At 46.0% G+C, this 22127-nt stretch overlaps 2 protein-coding genes across 6 annotated transcripts in view; one reads left to right on the plus strand and one right to left on the minus strand.

Moving 5' to 3' along the window:
- dok7 (docking protein 7) overlaps positions 1 to 9380 on the plus strand; it is a 36133-nt gene extending 26753 nt beyond the window's left edge. For 4 of the 5 annotated variants that reach the window (XM_035419202.1, XM_035419201.1, XM_035419199.1 and 1 more), the window contains 6 exons: positions 716 to 804; positions 1680 to 1752; positions 3341 to 3400; positions 5510 to 5587; positions 6650 to 6841; positions 7758 to 9380. In XM_035419202.1, coding sequence (XP_035275093.1) covers positions 716 to 804; positions 1680 to 1752; positions 3341 to 3400; positions 5510 to 5587; positions 6650 to 6841; positions 7758 to 7894 — 629 coding nt within the window. In that variant the 3' untranslated portion in view covers positions 7895 to 9380. The remainder of the gene's footprint in view (positions 1 to 715; positions 805 to 1679; positions 1753 to 3340; positions 3401 to 5509; positions 5588 to 6649; positions 6842 to 7757) is intronic. The other variant, XM_035419200.1, reaches the window with a different exon arrangement.
- A 479-nt stretch (positions 9381 to 9859) lies between these two features.
- lrpap1 (low density lipoprotein receptor-related protein associated protein 1) lies at positions 9860 to 17523 on the minus strand. Its single transcript, XM_035419205.1, has 8 exons — positions 17206 to 17523; positions 15696 to 15840; positions 14388 to 14518; positions 13673 to 13793; positions 12602 to 12757; positions 12012 to 12094; positions 11185 to 11361; positions 9860 to 10845 (listed from the first exon to the last, which is right to left on the minus strand). The coding sequence occupies exons 1-8, from the start codon at positions 17380 to 17382 to the stop codon at positions 10777 to 10779; spliced, it is 1059 nt and encodes a 352-aa protein (XP_035275096.1). The 5' UTR covers positions 17383 to 17523; the 3' UTR covers positions 9860 to 10776.
- Between the last annotated feature and the right edge of the window lie 4604 nt (positions 17524 to 22127).

Here is a 22127-nt window from a genome sequence, read left to right on the forward strand (position 1 = left end):
GTCCTCTGTCACGCCTCGCTGAGTAACGGTCTTAACTTCACACGGGGATTGTGGGAAGACATCACACCGCCAGCTGCCTCGGCACGCTCTGCATTCATCACGCTGAATCTGTTCCATCCCAGCGCATCTCCCTGGAGTTTTCTCGTTTGGAGAGACAAGCACAAACACACAAACACATAAACACACACGTACACGCACACATAGAGACACACATTCACGCACAAACATTCTCACACACTCACACACACACACACACACACACACACACATTCACATGTTGAAAATAAGTGTTTATGATGCGATTTTACAGTCCAAGGCCTCTCACTGTCTGTCACTGCTGAGCCTAAGCCGTGTGCTATGGTAGAGGCTGAGTGGTGGTGATACATTTTGGACCAATCACAGAGCTTTGCAGTACAGACCAAACTGAAATGACTGGTAATTGGTGGAGCTATGTGTTGGCTGCATGTGATTGCCCCGCCCGTCATGGGGTTAATGACGCCTGTCCCATCTACAGTTTGGAAAATGGACTCGTAGCCATTGCAAGTTCAGTTACCTGGGACGTCCCTGTAGAAGCCAGCTGTAAATACCCATCTGTGGTAATGGGCCGTGTGCGCTGTCTGTGCTGTCCAGCACTCAGACCTGCGTTCAGTTCTCTGTCTCTGTGACCCCCCTTGTTCAGGCCACAGCCCTCATGTACCAATTTGTTTCCCCTCAGACAGGAAACCCAAGAGAAAAGAGGACGGAGGGAAATCGGGCGTGGCGTACGAAATCATGGAAGGATTCGGCGGGGAAAAGACCCCAGAGGTAGGCTCCGCCCCCCCCCCCCACCCCCGCGGCGTGCCCAGCTAATCCCGTTACCCTGGCTACACGCGGGCATCTCCCTTCCCGCCGCCGCGATTGCTTATCAGCTTTAAGCCCGTGATGAGAGCGAGACAGAGACGAAGAAAGGTAGAGCAGCTGGAGAAGTTGTGCGGATGAGGACGTGTTTGCGATGTGTGTTTGTGTTGTGCGTTTGGGTTGTGTGTTGTGTGTTTGTGTTGCGTATTTGTGTTTCATGTTTGAGTTGTATTTGTGTTGTGTGTTGTGTGTTGTGTGCTTGTGAAATTGTGCGGATTGGATGAAGGACGCAATGGTGTGAAAGATTGCAGTGTCTCCACAGCCAAGCGGAGAGGCTGTTCTAACACATTTACCTCAGACTGTCTCTGTTCATCAGACATAATAAGGTCTTATTATTCCAGCCTGTGCCTCCTGCTTCCTGCTGTTCTTTTCTTCAGCATCACACACACACACACCCTTACCCACACACACACACAGCCTTGCCCTCACACGCACACACACACACACACACACACACACACACACACACACACACACCCTTACCCACACACACACACAGCCTTGCCCTCACACGCACACACACACACACACACACACACACACACACCCTTACCCGCACACACACAGCCTTGCCCTCACACACACACACACACACACACACACACACACACGCACACACATTTGTTAGCTAGCTCTGGCCGCTCCAGGCTGCTGTGAAAGGTCTTGGCTGAAAGGAGGCGGTCGGTCACTCTTAGTAATGGAGGCCTTGGCCCGAGACGGTGACTCATCGAACCAGAGGCTCCGCCCTCCTCGCTTACTGACATGTGACCTGCATCTTCCAGACAGAGGAGAGGGGGCGGAGCCTGGAGCTGACGGGCAGTCGTGGGCAGCAGAGGGTCCCGTATGAGGCAGAAGGTAAATGACTCGGGGGGGGGGGGTGACATCGCCGTACGGCTGCTGTATTGAATATGTCTCGCACAGCAGTCACAAGGCATCGTTAGTTTCACAGCCTCTGATCATTTCTTTGGTTCAGTGCATACATTTAAGAAGTTCGCAAGAGTCTTGTAGTTTGTTGTTGCTCCTGTTAGCTGTTACTGTACATGATGGAGTGTAGTGTATGTCTGCCATTTTTGGGGCTGCATAAGTGCGCCGAAGATTTAATGGCGGAGATGAGGTGACGTGATTGGACAGTTGAGTGCTGGGATGGCCACGCCCCCTGCTCAGAGCCATTCTGACCATTCCCTTCCTATAGGTTTTATGGAATGTTTTTTTCTCTCTCTCAAAATTCTAAGTCAGTGTTCTAGAACTCACATATTTGTGATTTTACAACTTAAAGGGTTAAACGCCTGTCAAGGTGGCTGACGGACGGACAGGAACAGGTGGGGAAGCGACCAATCACAGCGTGGAGCTGATCTCTACAGGAGAGCCTGCTTAGGCATTTATTACTTAAATCACCCCGACCGTTCGGTCACTTTGACGGTCTCTTTGGGAACGACACAGTAAATCGAAGCTGAAGACCGTATACAGAACTGGCCATGCACCAAAGAAAGGTTTTTAAATCTGCACATTTAACACTCGGGGCTCGAAGAAAGGCCAACATGCTGTCACTCTTTTTGGAATTGAGTTGGCTTTGCTGGTGCCGCTATCTACACTACACTGTGCATAATCCCACAATGAGATTTACAGTGCCTATAATCTTACTTTATAAGGTCCTTTCACCTTGGTCTAGTTTCCCTGAGGTCCTCAAAGTAGGTTTTGGCATTTTACCGCCTTGATAACTGTAATCCAGAGTGAATTCCTCCATGGGGAAAGCTTGCCAAGTTTATGATTTCGTTTCAGGACATTGTTGTTGTGTGCTGTGTGCATTCTGCTCAGGTTCGTCCCCTTCTTCTTACGGTGTTTACTTACTGTGTGAAATGTACTTTTTCTACGTTACTTTAGAGTTAGCTGTAATGATCTGCTAAATGACTGGATTGTAAATTGTTCAACATCATGGGGCTTTGGCTTCAGTTCAGAGTTGAGATGATGACCTCAAAAATCCCCCATATAGAAAAATAAATGCAGAAACTGCATTTAATATTAAAATACAAAAATTATTCTTTTAATATTTAAACAAATGTAAAAAAGAAAAAACAAAACACACACACAAAAGACAAGTCAAAATTACTGGATTGTCCTGGCATTGTACACAACCATCACAAATGAGAAGCACTTTTCTGAAAAGTTATGCCTGCAAGGGTAAACATTCTAATAATCCAGTTGTTGAAGGGTGCCTGGGTTGGGACATCAGATAAACTGAACCGGGTCAGTCAGTGCCTTGAGGGTATGACTGCTGTGCTTCACCTGTGATTTACGTCCGTGACTCTCCAGTCCAGAGTCCAATGTTCTAGCGCACGGTGCCCAGTTCTGGGGAGGCTTGAGAATACTGCGTCTAAAGAGCTGAAGCTAATTCAGACCGTCCTGTCCTGGAGCGACCGCGTGTGACCATGTGCTTTCTCTGCAGGAGGCGCACCGGCAAGCTGCACCGGCACCTCAAAAGTCCACCGGCAAACTTCAGCCACTGGTAAGAGCACAATCTGCTGGTCAAAAACGCACGGACTGGTTTCCTTCTACGGCCACAATGCATGAACCACAACTCTCTCTGCTCAGGTCCGCAATGAATGAATGAATGAATGAATGAATGAATGAATGAGCCTTTGTTCACAATGCATGACCTGAAATTGCACTCTGGTTCTAATGCGTGAACCTACATACCCAGGATGAGCCTTTAACCGCAATTCCGCGCTGGTTCCAATACACGAACCACGGCATTCTCTGATCCTTGTACCTGGACACAGCCTTTGATGATGTTGATTTTGCATTGTGGCAGTGAAATGGCTTCACTTCTGTTCGCCCTCTCAGAAGATTAACAGGGGTCACTCTCTTAGAGCCAGTGTCGCTCTCCAAAGGAGTCATTTTGAAATTGTTCAGTCAGTTCACGTATTACTGTAGGGCTTCTGAAAGGCCTGAAGAGTTTCTGTGTCCTTGTCCTTATGTGAGACTTAAAAGGTTTTTTTTTTAAATTTAATCGAGGTGGGTCAACAGAGCTCTCCGTTCTCTTCCGCAGTGGTATCAAAGTGAGCAGAGATACAATAGAATGTGTACCCAATCAGATGTAGAGGGTGATTATGTGTAGCCAAGATTATGTACCAGGGGAATGTTTTTACGCTTTCAAAAAGTGCTGTGGTTTCCTTAACAACCGCGGTGTCCCCATCACTGCTCTGGGGCCCTGGGTTTCTGTAAGGGAGGGGCGGGGCTCTGCTGGACTACAACAGCCTCACTTCCTCAAGGACTCCCATCCAAGTGCAGACCGTGTGTGCACCTGCCTGGCTCCGGAGTTTCGTATGAGAGGCATAGGGTGGCATGGCCTCAGGCAAAGACTGGGCAGATTGAGAGCACAGCACGGGCTGCCAGTCACAGGATAGCCGCAACACCCGGCGTGTCAGTGGCTCTGCAGTTTTTTTTTCCCCACTGAAATGTGTGACAGAGGACATCAGTGACACATTTTGATCCGTTCACAAGTCCTCTCCGTCACAAACCCTTTCTGGACACACGACCGCTTCCCTTCTCTGAACCGAACTTCTGCCGTCAGTGTTGGGCTCAAACCGTGGGCCGTCACATGACCACAGCTCTCCTGGTTTCGGCGTTTACCCTGACCCAGTTCTGGCAGAACGGGTCGGGCCGGGAGCCGTTGGTCTGGGCCTGGCACCATCGGTCTCTGGTTCTGACTCAGTGTAGCTCAGTCTCTGGTTCTGACTCAGTGTAGCCCAGTCTCTGGTTCTGACTCAGTGTAGCCCAGTCTGGTTCTGACTCAGTGTAGCTCAGTCTCTGGTTCCAAAGCTGTGAGTCTTAGGCGGGGTTGAGCTGGCTGTAAAGATCGCACGTCGACACTCAAGCCAGTCAAACGGAACCCCGCATCTGAGGCTTCCAGTGCACTAGCGACACTGTGCCTGTGTTTGCATCGGCGCGTGTTCAAAAAGCATTTATTCCATGTTTGAACGAATTTCAGGCTGCATTTCAATAAGCGAGGGGGGGTGGGGGGTGGGGGGTTGGGGGGGGATGTGGGGGGGTGTGGGGTGTGGGGGGGGCGGATGGGTCATTAAGTGGGTAGCGGACTCCTGAGTGTGCTCTTAGAGCATGTCGGAGAAGCACTGCACTGGCGTGCTTTGTGTGCTTGACTGTCGTGCTGTGCGTGTGCGCTCTTTGCGGCTGTGATGATTGGTGGAGCAGCTGGCAGCTCGTCAGTTAGGCGCAGGTCTGCTCTGAAATGGCATCCCGGCAGAGAGCTCTGGGGGGGGGGCCTAATGGCACAATGGAAATACCCCAGACTCCGGCTGGCTGGACTCTTTGTTGGTGGGATAAAGCGCGAGGTGAGAAGAGGCGTTATCGATTTTAAGGGGCCGCCTCCTCACCCTGCCGCACAGCGCGCTTACTGAATGAGCCGTTATGCAACAGCCGGGCGAGGGGGATGCCAGTTCAAGACCTCCGCGAGCAAGGCGCTGTGCCCCCCGACGCGAACGGTGGCAGTGCTTTGATCTACAATGGCTCACGCTCCATTGATTCGCTGATGGTGGTCTCACTCTCTCTCTCTCTCTCTCTCTCTTTCTTTCTCTCTCTCTCTGTCTCTCTCCAGATCCCAAGGGAAGCTACGAGCCGATGGCTTTCACAGCTGACCCGCCAAGGAGATTCGAACCCTGCGCTGGAGAATACGGTGGGTCACTGCCCAGTGCTTTCTCATCTTATCTTTCTATAAACCAGGTGTTTTCAACCTTTGCTGATCCAGGGGACCCCCCCACCCAGGCTCCAAGGCATCCAGGGGACCCCCATCACCAAGTTGAAAAGGGTTATATTAAAAAAAAAAAATCTTTATATAGATTGTCATTTCATATGAAGCCTGGACGGGGACCCCCTGCAGTACCTGCAGTGACCCCCAGGGGTCCACCCTCCCCCTGCTGAAAGCCCAGGCTATAGACCAAAATTCTGTACTGACAGCAGGACAGTATTGTCCCCTTTGCTGAGGCAGAGCCAGAAGGGAATCAATGATATGTTCTCTTCAGATCGCACCAAAGCAGAAATCTGTAGTCTTCGGGCTAACCCCGGGGTTTTTCTGGGAAAGTGTGGAACTTCACCTGCCGCGAGAGAACACCATGTTATTGAGCCTCGTGAGGGAGCTCGGCTCAGCGGGCGGTGTTCAGGGAAGGGGCCTTCCCTGGGGGGTTATTTTCAGATGAACCGAACACTGAGGCCTGGACTCACAGGGGGGGTTGGGGAGTTAATTTCGCTGATGGCCGAGTTGACCGCGCCGTGCCGGTGAACGGGAACAGAAATGGGCCCTTTTCAGGAGTCAGAGTTTAGGGCGAGCGTTGATTGAATCCAGGCCCTCGTTTGGACTCCATCAGCAGAAGCGCGCACCCTTCTGATCCTGCAGGAACGCAGCTGAGCAGCTTAAACGTCCAAACTCGGGACCTCAGCTGCCCCCCCCCGCGCGCTGCTGGTGGGAGGAAACCACTGGCATTTCAGGATCTCATTCGTTCCATTACATTGCATTACTGGCATTTAGCAGACGCTCTTATCCAGAGTGACTTACACAAATTTTTTTTTTTTTTTTTACATAGCATTTACAATGAATTCATTTATACGGCTGAATATATATCGAAGCAATGCAGGTTAAGTACCTTGTTCAAGGGTACAAGGGCAGTGTCCTACCGGGGGATTGAACCTGTGACCTTTAGGTAACAAGACCAACACCTTACCCATTACACTACACTTCCAGGGGGCGTGTTCACGTTCCCGCCGGAGGCCTCGCCAGCAGGGGGCGCCGCTGACAGGACGCGTGGCGACGGGGTGATCTACGTGAACATCCCCATCAGCCCCACCTCCAAAAAGCAGCTTCACTACATGGAGCTGGAGCTGCAGGAGCCCGGATCGGGAGTCAGAGGTAACACCGTTCAGCTCCGTAGACATAGTAAGAACACCCTCTTCAATGATACGCTTGCTGCTGCTCCCGCTGCCCCCGCCGCCGCCGCTGCTGCTGCTACTACTGCTGCTGGTGCTGGTGGTGATGATGATGATAATGATGATGATGATGATGGTGGTGGCTCGCTTTCCCGCTTCCTTCTCGTTTTTCTGCTTTATTTACTCATTTCCAGCCGTGTCCCTGCCTTCCCAGTGAACATCTGAGTAGCGAAAAGTGGGCTAAACGCCGTTACGTTTGGTTCAAAAGGGAAAGTTTTCCAGCCGACTAGGACGCAGCCAGGCTATGTCCGAGTCAAGCCTGAGCCATACTGGGGTTGGCCAAGGGGTTGTGGGGTCACGTAAAAACATCTCTCAGCCTAGATTTCCACCCCTCTAGACGTGCAGATTTCGGCTTTTGTTCACTGAGTTCCTGTCCAGTTAATTAAGCCCCATTTGGACACATAACGATAATGATGACAGACCTGTGAGCGGCTTTGAGCTGGAGTTTAATCGGATCTGTTGGAGAGCTGCTCTGAATTCGCTCTCCCTGCCTCATGCCTGCTCTTGGTTTGATTGGTTTTGCCTGGCCTCAGTCCACCCGGTGGTGCAGTGAAGGTGGGTTGAAGGCCCGTTTTTAAGCGTTTAAAGAATAACTGCCATTTCTCTCAGGGCTCACGGTACATAAAGGACAATTTACACTAATAAGAGATTAATGATTTTAATTATACCTTCCTTCAGTGTGTCATTAGGTACATTAGGCGCTAGCTGCAATCCCACAGGTTTGAACTGAGGACTTTCATAATTGCTCTCTTGCGCGCTAGTAATGGAATGTGCTTGGTCTTGTGGCTGTTAAAAAAAAAAAAGAGTTTTAAGGAAAAGCTGTTCGAGTTGGTGTTTGTTTTGTTTTTTTTTTTTTCCGACACCAGGAGGGGGCTCCACCAAGTACGCGCAGATCGACATCGCGGCCACGGAAACGGCGCACAGGGTGGGTACCCAGCATGCACAGGGGCGCGAGGACCGGCTGCAGGAGCTGGAGCAGAAGAGGAAGGGGGCGCAGCAGTGACCCCGAAACCATCACCCCACCAGAACCCCCCCCAAAATGAGAGAAGCGTGGCCGTCCCGGAGTTTTCTAAAGACCATGTGCCGTCCGTCCGTCCGTCCGTCTGTCCTGGGGATGGAGACGTGGTCTCTCCCTGCCAGAAACCGACATGGCAATCCAACGAAGCGATTTCATCCCTCTGTCCTGGGACGTCTCTGAAGGCCCATTTCTGCGTTTGGGTGCACTGAGGTTTGACTCTGAAACTGAAGGCATTAGCACAAGTTTTTTTTCCCCCCCCAAGCGATTTCTGCCTTGCTCCGCCCATCTCCAGAAAACTCCGCCCACCCAGCTCCGATTGCTGCCCGGCGACATCGGCCACCGGGATCAGCCCATTGGTTCCAGCGATGTTTGCTCGTCTCTGTAAAGCCGGGTAGCCAATCATGTGACACGATGTTGCTATGCTACGTTTGAGGACTCCCCTGCTAGTCTGCCTGGATTAAATAGGCCGAGTCACCACCCAACAATGGCCTCGTCACGCTTACATGGTGCATATAACTCGACTTTACACCCCATTTTGCATCAGGAATATAGTTTCACCTACCTTTTATTCTACATAGAGAATGCCTTTTTTCTTGCTTTGTTCTACACAGCCATCGAGTTTTGACACAATAAGATTTCAAAACAACTCTTCACTGTAATTAATGTAAATACCTCCGTGTAATTAGTCTTACAGTGCGCACACACACACACCGCAACTGAAGTCTAAACATCCGTAGAGCCGTTCGGAACAGAGCAGTAACAGTAGAAAGTAAATCGAGCGGTTAGCCACAGTAGGAAGTGTTTTAACAGCGTTTGTACGTGAATGGGCATTGACACGTCTCGGGCTGATGGAGTCAGATGTTGCAGTTGAGGGACTGTGTGAGCGGCCATCTTACGGCAGTTGGCGGTTGGCAGTTGGCGGTTGGCGGTTGGCGGTTGGTCGCTCCCACTGTTCAAAGCCTCCCTTTAATAGCTCCCGCTTTCCGCCGATGTCGCTTCGTTGAGGCACTGTTGCATCAGAAATAAGGCCGCCGTGGGACTTCATTATGCAAATGCCTTACCACAACATTTGTATTTTTACCAGATAGTCGTTTTCCTTTATTCAGTGTACAAAACCTATTTATATGTTATTTATTTTTTTTCCACTTAGCATGGGAATGCTTGTGATATGAACTGGGCTGTTATTAAGATTAGTTGTGAATATTCCGTACGTAGACTTGCTTGGTCATGGCACCGCATGTTAATCCAATGCATAATATATATATATTTTTTTTTTTCCTTATCCACATGCATGTGGAGCAAATAACTTTGATTAGCCACCTCCAGACTTCCTGTAAATATCCTGCGTTTGGCTTCAACATTTGTACATGTATAGAATAATTTCAAATGAAAACAGGAAGCAAGCTATTTTTTTCCAGAAGAATTATTTTCTCTGTTCTTTGTACCTCCAATAAATAAGACACTGCCAGTGCTTGTAGGCTTGCATTTGTGGGTCCCCTTGCCCCCCCCCCCCCCCCAAAAAAAAAACTACCACACACCCAGTGTGCTTTGTACCCCCCTCCGTTACTGGTGTGCGGGTAAGACAGGGGCACAGCACCATCTCAAATCCCAGTTCAGCACATCTACGGCGCAAACTCAAACTTGGGCGCATGAAGTAAAAATTCTGATCTAGATCAACGATCTTCATTCCTGCTTCTGGTCGGCCACAGCCAGGGTCTGCTGGTTTTTTTTGTTTTCCCCTGAACGTCAGCGGCCGATTTAGACCGTGAGAAACCAGGTGAGGCGAGCTAACCGTGTAATCGACCGCTTTAATCGATCAATTAAGGGCCGAGTAACAGCAAAAACCAGCCGAGCCTGCGGCCCGCCAGGACCGGGAATGAAGACCGCCGCTCTAATCAGACTCTCAGTATAGCATTGAGCCCGCACAAGAGTCCAAATACACCACCCGTGGATAGTTATTACGTTTTATTACTGAAAAGCCCGGATGGTCATACATAATTTAACAAGATATAAACTTGAAAACTGGACACTCCCAGCAAAGTCGTACCGCAGCGAGAAAACGGTCACCGTTTGCAAAATGTCACATTTTCACTGAGGCTCGGGTCCACTCCTAATCAGCGAAAATTAACGTCTCTGAAACGGACAACGCTCGCCGACTCCGAGGCTGCAAGCGGTGCAAATTACACACGAGATTAACGGACTTAATTTGGCGCGTGACAGCGATAATCTAGGAAATTTCCGTTTCATCGATGCGAAAGCCATCCCGGGCCTGCGAGATTTGGCTGAGTGCTGCGGTCCGGTTGGATAAATGGCGATGGCTTCACATCTTTGCCGAAGACGAATGAAAGACCGGAGCTTTCAAGGCCCGAGTGGCCCTGTTACCGCAGCTGAACCTGGGGAGAGTGGCCCGGGACAGAACCTGCCCTCATCATTCTACAGCGCAAGGAAAATGATGCTCTTTGCTCAGCAGATCCATCTTAATTCCCGACTGCGCAAAAAAAAAAAAAAAATACAAATGAGGTGCAGTTTGATCAAAAGGAAAAAGGTCACAGGCTTAATCGCTCGGGGGACTGATTCAAATGGTTGTAACGTATGCACATGAATCGGCGACAGCAGGCAGTGCAGTAGTTTAGCTCTCAGATAAATGTCAATTCAATTACAAATATACAAGTGCAATCAATACTGATAAAAATGTGTACGAAATTTGACTTCTTAATGGGAGACTATAAAGCTTTAGCTTTTTCTTTTTTTTTTTTGTTGTTTAAATCGCGGGACCCTCAGAGAATATCACGAGCTCAGACGTTCGGTTGAACGCGATTTCCTCTGGCCGCGAGGAGCAGTCCACAGAACCGGTTTGGGCCGGTTCTTCAGAGCTCGTTGTGATGTCGTGCGTTGCGTGAAATCTTACTGGTCAGGTCCTGCATGTGTTTCTTCATCTGAAATATCATTTAAAAAAAAAAAAAAAAAAAAAGGTATTCATCAACAAAAGTCATGTGACCACCAGGAATGGTAAGTGTCAACACTACAATGATACATTTTTTATAAAGCTAGAATGGTAGCATTTCATATAATCTGGATCACTAGATGTAATGTAATGTAAAAACATCTACTAAACTAGTAGATAGAGCTGTTCCGGGTTTTACTGCTAAATCCATAATCCTGCTTTGTGATACAGACCCTTGGTCTCAGGGAAGGGCTGCTGTAAACCGTAAAAATCCCAGATGGAATTAAATGCGATCAGGTTTAAGATGCCAGCTGGCAGCACTGAGCCCCACCTTGTAGCCCATCTCCCTGGTCTTCTCCGCCAGACTGTTGTACTTCTCCTTGGTCCTGTAGATGTGCTCTTTGTCCCCGAGCGTCTCCACGTGCTTCAGCTTCTGATGGGACAGGTCCAGCTGCTCCTGGTAGTGCTGGTGCTTCTCCACCTTGGTCTCGAAGTGTTTCAGCTCCTCCTGCAGGGGGCGCCAAACACAGCCACCGTTCGTGACACCGCCCGGGCCTGCAGATCCTCAAACCCCAGGGGCAGGAGGGGGTTTCAACCTTTTTAATTCAGCGACCCCCCCACCCAGGCTCAAAGGCATCCAGGGGACCCATGAGGTAAAAAAAAAAAAAAAAAAAGGTTTTATAATAATTGGGGAGAGGTGGGTGTGGGTGTGGCTGTGGGAGGGGGGGTTGCGATCCTGAACTAGGGAGGAGGGGGGATTGATGTGATTTTGCTTACTGGGGGGTGGGGTGGGGGGGGACTGCATAAGCCAGTTGGGCAGGCACCCCCTCCAGTACCTTAAAGGACCCCCGGGGGTCCGTGGAGCCCCTGTAGTAAAGCCAGGCCCTTGGGTACCTGGTCTCTGTGCAGTTACTGCAGCTCCACCTGTGAGCTGAGGATTCTCCTCAATTCACCAATGGCAGCATGCGTCCTGTGACTCATGCATCTTTGGCTGTGATTAATCTTTGCGAAAATGCGAAAGAGCAAACAAACAGAACGCAAATGCCAAGGTGCGCACCTGCTTTGGATAATTAGATGGTTATGGGCCGAGGTTTAGAGTAGAAAATGCTGGAAAAAAAAAAACATTTTAGAATTTTTAAAAGCAAGACCTTGACTGACCTTAAGAGACTCGAGCTCATCATCGCTCAGGTTGGCCCTCCGAGCCGTTTCCCACAATTCAATGACTCTCGGCTCTTTAAACTCTGCAAGTGGAAGAAGAAAAATAATTAGCTTGCTAGCTCAATTATTTAAAATAAGCACATTAAAAAATGGTGGTGAAATAAGTTGTTTTTTTTTTTTTTTTTAAGCGAAAGGTCCAGTTTCACAGACACAGATTAAGCTTATTCCTAGACTAAATTCTATTTGGAATAGACATTCTCCATACAGCACTGAAATTTAGTCCGGGACTAAGATTAATCTGTGTCTGTGAAAAATCGGCCCAGAAATTGTTTTCATGTAACCCCTCTGTGTCCAATCACAAAGCATTTGGGAAGAGGAAGGGGGCGGGACCACCAGGATGGGCGGAACTATTGGGAGGGGTGTGGTCACTGGGATGGGCGGGACTATTGAGTGGGGCAGGGTCACCGGAATAGGCAGGGCTATAGGGGTGGGCGGGGCTATTGGGATGGGGTGTGGCCACCAGGATGGGCAGGGCTATCGCGGTGGGCGGGGCCATCGGAATGGGCGTGGTCACCGGGAGTCCCACCCACCGCTGTCCGCGCTGAAGCCCTCGTGGCTGAGCTTCCGCAGGCGCTCGAACCCCTGGTTCAGGCTCCGCATCGACTCCTTCAGCTCCGTGTGCTTCCGGTGCAGCGCGTGCTCCTTGGTGTCCCCCTGCAGGGGCGAAATCTCGTTCTTGTGGATTTCTGAGGGGGGGGGGGGGGGGGGGCGTGGGAGGGGAGAGACGACAGAACGCGTTAGAAAGCCAGCGGGAGAGGGGAGGGGGGGGAGGAGGAGGAGGAGGAGGAGGAGGAGGAGGGGGGGGGTGGCCTTGCATGGAGCTCACGTTTTCTCTGGTTTGAAGTTTCCTGCAAAGGCCACGTCTCAATTTTTTTTTTTTAAGTATTAGACGGGGACCTGCTTGTGAGTCAGGCACATTCCAGCAGGGTCTCTGACAGGCATGCAGATTACATTTTCCATTTTTTCCGACAGTGACATAAAAATAATAAGAGAATGTCACGGCGTAAAGAGAAATGTAACCAGGCGACACCTGAATTCTGTAAAAACAGAAGAGGAACAGAAGAGGAACAGGTTGTGCTGTTAAATGCATTCAATTTCACGATGAGGGTGAAGGGGGGGGAAAAAAAGTTTGGTATCAAACGTGGTGGAGTCTGCAGTGGGTTATATTGGGGACTGAGCATGTAAACAGTGCTGCTGGCATTTAGTTTGTGCGTGAGGGGGGGAGTGTGGGGGTCTTTGTGGCACCTGACATTTCCACAAAGAACCAGGATATATCCCAAAGCGAGCCTTTCGTAAGGGGAAAAGATGAGAAGGCGGGAAAGAGACACCATACCCTCTTCAGAACGCACACGTTGCCACGGCAACCTTTACGGTTATGCAGCATTTCCGTAGTGCACTAGAGTCACTGAGACCCTTAAAAAAAACGGATTTCTGTGACAACGGTGATCAAATACTGCTGTGTGAGTGATGGATTAAAGCTGGGGACTTTACAGGAAGGTGGGGGGGGGTGGGGGGGGGGTCCTGAACGGTCCTCCAATTTTTAAAACGCGGTTCTCTGGTCGCGCATACGCGCGGCGGTTGGGGTGAGAGCGGTCGGTCACCTTCCGTCCGGCTGACCGTGTCCATCATGATGTTGTACTCCTGGAGCTTCTCCTTGTGATGCTGGAACTCCCTCTTCAGGCTCAGCAGCTCCTCCTCAGAGAACTTTCCGGAGCTCTTGGCCTGCGAAGCGAAGTAACAGCTCAAGAGGAACCAGTCTTCTCCAAACCCTCCGTCTTTCTCGTGAGATTTAACAGTCACCTTGCCCAATCTCACATCTGCAACATCCACATTAGAAAATTATATAAATTATATCATAGTTGTTGGACTAGATGAACCAGAAGATTCAGTAATGCCCTGATGATCTTATTTTATACGGTATCAATTCTGCTTCTTCCAAATTTATATCGCATGGAAAAACATGCAACCATAGCACTTAATTCCTGACCTATATCTGAGTGTTCTTCTGAAAAAGCTGTGATTCTCAAAATAGCCTCAATACAATGAAGCGACCTCAAAAATAAAACCTCAAAGTGAGCTTTGTCAGGGTTGGAGTGAAAGTCTACAGGACGGTAGATCTCCAGGAACAGGGTTGGGCAGCCCTGCTCTAGACCAGGGCTTTGCCACCCTATCAGACCAGACTTCAGGGAGACTTTATGAAGGTTCCCCTGTGATCATTAAAGGTCTTTAATGGTGCTAATGGCCAAAAATGCAGGGCGCTCCCCAGGACAGGTCCTGGACGTCTCGTCCGAAAGGCGGAGTGAAGGCTTCACTCGCCTTGTTCCACAGCTTGTCCAGCCTGGGGTCCTCGAACATGTCCCCCTCGTTCACGTCGTGGTCCTTGAGCGAATTGCTCTCCAGACCCCTGGTGTCTTTCTTTCCATCCATTCCGTACTTGGCCAGAATCACTGGAGAAACACACGCAATGGGAACCATTTGAGTTGAGCCCTTTACCAGTGGTACCCACACCAACTTTCAGGAAAAATCTTTTTAATCTTTTATCTTCCCAGAAACACAGAGGAAGGGATGACGCACTCGTTTCTGTCTTTTTCCTTTATTTGCAGTTGAGAGAAGGACGCACTTATGGATCTAGAGCAGGGGTGTCCAATCTTATCTGAAGGGCCAGAGTGGGTGTGGGTTTTTATTTTTGTCCAGCACTAAGGCACCTTATATTGCTTACCGTGGTCTTGATTGAAGGCCATGATTAGTTCATTAGTTAGGTGTCGTAGTGCTGGGGTAAAATGAAAACCTGCACCCAAACCGGCCCTTTTCTGATAAGATTACACAAGCCTGATCTAAAAGGGCTCAGTGACTCAGTCAGAAGGGACTGAGGAACTCGATGTGACGGGACTGATCGACTCTGACAGATCAATTGACTTAAAGTCCACTGAATGCTGTAAGAGGTCACCCCGCCCGCGCACAAACACACACACACACACACACACACACATTGATCCCCATGCAAACTGAAAGGTGGCTCAACGTATTTATTATCTTTCCTTTATATTAGCTGCAGTGTCCTGTCACCTTGATTGATTGGTTGTCACCGAGGAAGTCTCATGGTGACCTGATGGGCCTGTGAGGGTTGTTCAGGGTGGCAGTGTAGTATAATGGGAGAGCCAGAGTCCTTGTCAAATTTGTCATTTATAAAAAAAACTGGCTTTTTTATTTTCTGGTGTAAGGGGAACACTGATTCCACATGGAACCCCTCAGTCACCCTGCGACATAACAAATATTTTTCAGTTTGTTTACTCAGAAGGCCCCCCTTTTTTGCGAATGATTTGCATGGTTTTTTAACAGACGTCTGACACTGTAGTACTGTTGGAAGCATACGAGGGAACTGAGGTGAAATAGCATATATAGGACACGACAGCCGTGTCCTTCCCAGGGTCACAGTCTGTAGAAATCTAATTGTGACATCAGTTCCCAAAACAGCTGCTGCCCAAGGGCGTGCCCTGTACAGTAACTGAGTTCTTGATCAGACTGTTACACCAGTCTTGTGCAACACACAGCAGTTACGCAGTGCAGGAAGTGAGGTCACAGGGGGTATCGCCATGACGATACGCCCCCCCCCCCCCCCTTTACCGTTGAATCTGCGCCTCAGCGCGGCCTCCTTCTCGCCGTCTTCGTCCAGGCCCTCGGCCTTCAGCTTCTTCCACTGCAGCTCGTCCTTCTCCAGGATCTTCAGGTCGCTGTGCAGCTCCGACTGCCTGACCGGCGGCAGCTGCATCTGGAGCGGGCGGGGCGACGGGGTGACAGGGCGGAGTCAGGGCGGAGTCAGGCTGCGGTCGGCCGCAGTGCCAGCACTCACAGCTACCAGCCCCTTCCATACTCACACTCGCACTGACTTTCCCCTCCCACTCTCACACCTACTGGCCCCTCCCACACTCACGCCTACAGGCTCCTCCCACACTGGCCCCTCCCACACTCACACCTACTGGTCCCTCCCACTGCACTCTGCTGGGCCATTCTGTTGACATTGTGTAAAACACTCTGGCCTAAAAAAAAAAATGCGGAGGAGTAGCGCGCTTTCTGCTGACACTGCATAAATATGAGGGGAACTAGGCCACGTTTCTCCAGAAAGTGTCAGGAGTGCCAGCACCTGCTATTCTGGGCCTGCATTGGCACCTCCTTTGGGTCTGGGAGAATTAGTGAGTTTTTGCAGGCTGGCTGGAAATGCAGTGTCTTTCCCTGCTGAAAATTAATTCCAGCTTAAACCAGCCTAAAGTGGTCAAGCTGTAGTTTTGACACTTTTAGCTCATTGACCAGCTGTTCACCCATTGACAAGCCTATATAGTCAGCTAGTCTACCAGTTTGACCACCAGTTTAATCAACCAGCTTTGACCAGCTAAAGACCAACTTTGACAAGCCACAGACCAGCTATGACCAATAGGAAGTGTCAAAAGCACAGTTTAAACAATTTTATAATCTCAGCTGGTGTTAACTGGTGGTTTCAGAACAATTGTCAATGTTATCCATCTATCCATGACGGTCGTTTACTAGCAAACCGCAATGACATACATACAACATGCACATTGTTGCAGTCAAAATACAGGAAATGTGGAATGGTATCTTGATATAGTTGTAAGCTAATTTGCGAATAGCAGCCCAGCTACTGCAAGTGATTAATCCAAATCGATATCCCAATGTACTTGACAAACTGCTATATTTAGCTATTTTAAACTTCTATTATAAGTTAATCACTTCTTTACAATTCTGAAACTCACAAGGATGGATGTCATTCATAGAAAGCATTTTATCTCTCTAAGCGCTTCACACAGAAACAAGAATCCTCAAGAATCAACCATCACTCATATGCAGCATCCAGATGGCAGGAAAGATCAACGTTACTTCTGAAACGTACAGAATGAAACACCAGCTAGCAAGAAACAGATTGTATCAAATTTAGCAACATCGCCAACTACGCACGGCAAAGATACAAGCAGTGCATCTGGCAATGTCAATGTCAAGTTTGCTGGCTTGATCTCTCTTGGCTAGATAAAAAGGCTAAAAGCAAACCCCAATTTATGCTAGTTCACTACGTAGCTGGCTACGTACAGTATAGCCCGAATGCAGCCAGATGATTTTTACTTACCCTAATCGCTTTTTCCCAAACTTGATTCAATTTCGCAATTCTGAATTCCACTGGGCTCTTCCCGGAAGGTTTGGGCTCATTCAATTCTTTGGAGTATTTGCTTCCGAAAACCCCGATGCATAGACTCGAAATAAGCATCACAACCAAGCTGCACATCCTCATTTTATTAAGCGTCATTACAACAATATTTTATCGATCTAAACAATGTAAAAACGATTATTTTAAAGTCACTTTTGCGGATTATTATATTACTAACCAGCAACAATAAACCAGCCAGGCTACTGTTGTACAGTCTTATTTAGTCATGTGCTAGTTTGTTTCCGGACAGGATTTAAAGAGACCGGAAAAGATTGGTTTGTGGGATATGTAGTTTAATTTACGCGTAAACACAATGCACTACATTGAGTAAGGCACATCTTTGGCACTACGATTCCCAAAAACATGTAAATAGTCGTTTCTTGGTAACGGGAGGTAAACATTTTTAGCAAATGGGAAGAATCCACGCGTAACCACAGCATAATTAGTTTGGTAGGAAAAAAGAAATTGAAAATAGGTTTCACGAAACAAGCTGATTTTTTTGAATTATTAGTACTCTTATTTATCTTTTGAATGAGGGCTATCTAAGACGGATCACATGGCTACAAGAATAGTATTTAGCAATGTTTTAGCGGTCCCGATAATATTTGTAACTTCAGTCGTGATATTTTGGAAATAACGTTAGTTTTTTTTTAATGCAATTTGCTGTTTATTGTTTTCTACTGCATTATGCCTGCTGCATTTTTGTTTGTGTTGGCAAATACAAAAATGAGCCTAGTAATCCTGCTAAGTTACTGGATATAACTATACAGATGGAAAATGGCAAATGTGTATCCCTTGTCATATTCTCCGTTCCCTTATGGTGTTTAAACCAACTTAGCTGTTGCTGTTGGTGGCATTCCTTGTGCCAATAGCAGTGTAATAATAACTCAGGTTGACATATCAATCTACCTGAGTTGTTCAATAGTAAAATAATGGCACATTTCGGCCCGATTTAACACATCAAGTCCAGTAACCATAACAATCGAATCAGATCGGTACAAGTTATGGCAACACGATGTACAATGCACGGTGTTGATTTTTTAAAATGTATTTTCTTGCCAATGAAGTAAACATCCTGCGACCTGAGAGTGGCATTTGGTTTTCAGTGACATTATGGAGATACAGTATATAGCTGTAGACTCTATAGAGAATAACACTGTTGAAGAGCACTCCGACGAAACTCGGAAATCTTCAGATATTAAGTTAATGTCTTGCGAAAGAAGCCAGCGTGAACGAAGAAAGAGGCACATCTCGGCCAGAACAGATAAGAGTGATGGAAACTCTGCAACACAAAGATGGGTACGTATATTTGTTGAACCAACATAATATATAGCGGCTATGATCATAATAATGACTATTATTATTAACATTACTGACGGAAACTACATGACAGCAACAATAAATAGTAGTGGTGTTCAGAAACCCAAATACAAGGCCAAGTTTTCTGTTGGCTAACTAGGCCTAGCCTATATGTACCCTAAGTTAATAGTTTTACATTTATGTTGCATAACGCAGGGCATAATGCAATAAATAAATAAATAAATAAATAAATAAATAAATAAATAAATAAATAAAGCAGTAGTCCGTCCTTTTCAGTGCCAATCACCGCTTCTAATCTGCGCATGTCAATATTGCTGCTCCCTTTTCTGCCTGGTTCACCCTCAGGCAGTTTAGTTAGTTATTTATCACGCAATCACGAGATTTATTTTAAAGATTAACCGAGTTCTTCAACGTTTGGAGAAGTCCTTCTCATTCTTCACTCTCTTTTAGAACAGACACCAGGCAACTCGTAAACATAAATGATTACCTAACTTGTGACATTAATTTCTCCCATGTCTAATTTAGGATTTTTCGTTTCATGTAGGCTATGATTTACATGCTCAACTAACAGCGTTTTGAGGAATAAAATTACGTTAGATGTCTGAGTGAAGTGTTTGAATACCTTGCCAGTTGTTACTCCATGATAATTAGTTGCTAGTTGTTTCTCCATCAGCAGTTTCTGAGAAGAACAAGATTATTGTATAATCTAAGAATAGGGTCTGAAGGAATAGATTTTAAAATGTATTGCTGATGAATGTTACACCAGGCTCCATTTAAGGTAATCGATAACACTGGCTGTTTATTTATTAAAGTTCAAGTAAATAATGTTAAATAAGGTTTTTTTCAATCCAGTTGATGCACTTTAGATTTTTCTGAAACTAGTATGGAGTCTATTTCTCAATTTCATAGTTTGACCCAGTTAGCCAACCATAAAAATATCCAGGCAGGTGCTGCCTCCAAATAGCATATTTAATTATTACATGCTGTGTGATTCTTCCTCGGAACGGTCAAATCAAGCAGCTCGCTTCATCTGCCATGTATGAAGCTACCTGACAGGGCTATAAATATTTTTTAAAAAAAATGTTTTCCCTGAAAAAATATGTATAAATTCCATATCTTGTTATGGTCATAGGTACCTATACTAGTATATACAAAATTTTTGGCTTGTCCAAAATCAAAAAAGAACCAATGTCCTAACCTTTCTTTAACCTGCTGAACGCAGCCGTAAACTTGCCTCGACCCTCAGACTTATCGTTTTCATAACCCTAACCCTAAGTTGAGCCCTAAAATGTAATTGAAGCCATAGGAACTTTTGAAAACATGTGATTACTCATTTAAAATTGTGGAAAAACTAAGTCAAGACTGTGAATTCCATAGTACAAATGCTAAAAAATATATTTGAGGCCTAAAAAAAAAAAATGTTTTCCCTGAAAAAATATGTATATATTCCATATCTTGTTATGGTCATAGGTACCTATACTAGTATATACAACATTTTTGGCTCGTCCAAAATCAAAAAAGAACCAATGTCCTAACCTTTCTTTAACCTGCTGAACACAGCCGTAAACTTGCCTCGACCCTCAGACTTATCGTTTTCATAACCCTAACCCTAAGTTGAGCCCTAAAACGTAATTGAAGCCATAGGAACTTTTGAAAACATGTGATTACTCATTTAAAATTGTGGAAAAACTAAGTCAAGACTGAGAATTCCATAATACAAATGCTAAAAAACAAATTTGAGGCCTTAAAAAAAAATGTTTTCCCTGAAAAAATATGTATATATTCCATATCTTGCAATGGTCATAGGTACCTATACTAGTATGTACAAAATTTTTGGCTCGTCCAAAATCAAAAAAGAACCAATGTCCTAACCTTTCTTTAACCTGCTGAACACAGCCGTAAACTTGCCTCGACCCTCAGACTTATCGTTTTCATAACCCTAACCCTAAGTTGAGCCCTAAAATGTAATTGAAGCCATAGGAACTTTTGAAAACATGTGATTACTCATTTAAAATTGTGGAAAAACTAAGTCAAGACTGAGAATTCCATAATACAAATGCTAAAAAACAAATTTGAGGCCTTAAAAAAAAAATGTTTTCCCTGAAAAAATATGTATATATTCCATATCTTGCAATGGTCATAGGTACCTATACTAGTATGTACAAAATTTTTGGCTCGTCCAAAATCAAAAAAGAACCAATGTCCTAACCTTTCTTTAACCTGCTGAACACAGCCGTAAACTTGCCTCGACCCTCAGACTTATCGTTTTCATAACCCTAACCCTAAGTTGAGCCCTAAAACGTAATTGAAGCCATAGGAACTTTTGAAAACATGTGATTACTCATTTAAAATTGTGGAAAAACTAAGTCAAGACTGTGAATTACACAGTACAAATGCTAAAAAATATATTTGAGGCCTTAAAAAAAAAAGTTTTCCCTGAAAAAATATGTATATATTCCATATCTTGTTATGGTCATAGTTACATATACTAGTATATACAAAATTTTTGGCTTGTCCAAAATCAAAAAAGAACCAATGTCCTAACCTTTCTTTAACCTGCTGAACACAGCCGTAAACTTGCCTCGACCCTCAGACTTATCGTTTTCATAACCCTAACCCTAAGTTGAGCCCTAAAACATAATTGAAGCCATAGGAACTTTTGAAAACATGTGATTACTCATTTAAAATTGTGTAAAAACTAAGTCAAGACTGTGAATTCCATAATACAAATGCTAAAAAATATATTTGAGGCCTTAAAAAAAAAATGTTTTCCCTGAAAAAATATGTATATATTCCATATCTTGCTATGGTCATAGGTACCTATACAAAATTTTTGGCTCGTCCAAAATCAAAAAAGAACCAATGTCCTAACCTTTCTTTAACCTGCTGAACACAGCCGTAAACTTGCCTCGACCCTCAGACTTATCGTTTTCATAACCCTAACCCTAAGTTGAGCCCTAAAATGTAATTGAAGCCATAGGAACTTTTGAAAACATGTGATTACTCATTTAAAATTGTGGAAAAACTAAGTCAAGACTGAGAATTCCATAATACAAATGCTAAAAAACAAATTTGAGGCCTTAAAAAAAAAATGTTTTCCCTGAAAAAATATGTATATATTCCATATCTTGCAATGGTCATAGGTACCTATACTAGTATGTACAAAATTTTTGGCTCGTCCAAAATCAAAAAAGAACCAATGTCCTAACCTTTTTTTAACCTGCTGAACACAGCCGTAAACTTGCCTCGACCCTCAGACTTATCGTTTTCATAACCCTAACCCTAAGTTGAGCCCTAAAAAGTAATTGAAGCCATAGGAACTTTTGAAAACATGTGATTACTCATTTAAAATTGTGGAAAAACTAAGTCAAGACTGTGAATTACACAGTACAAATGCTAAAAAATATATTTGAGGCCTTAAAAAAAAAAGTTTTCCCTGAAAAAATATGTATATATTCCATATCTTGTTATGGTCATAGTTACATATACTAGTATATACAAAATTTTTGGCTCGTCCAAAATCA

The sequence above is a fragment of the Anguilla anguilla genome, chromosome 5 (genome assembly GCF_013347855.1).
Source record: "Anguilla anguilla isolate fAngAng1 chromosome 5, fAngAng1.pri, whole genome shotgun sequence".
NCBI classification, from domain to species: domain Eukaryota; kingdom Metazoa; phylum Chordata; class Actinopteri; order Anguilliformes; family Anguillidae; genus Anguilla; species Anguilla anguilla.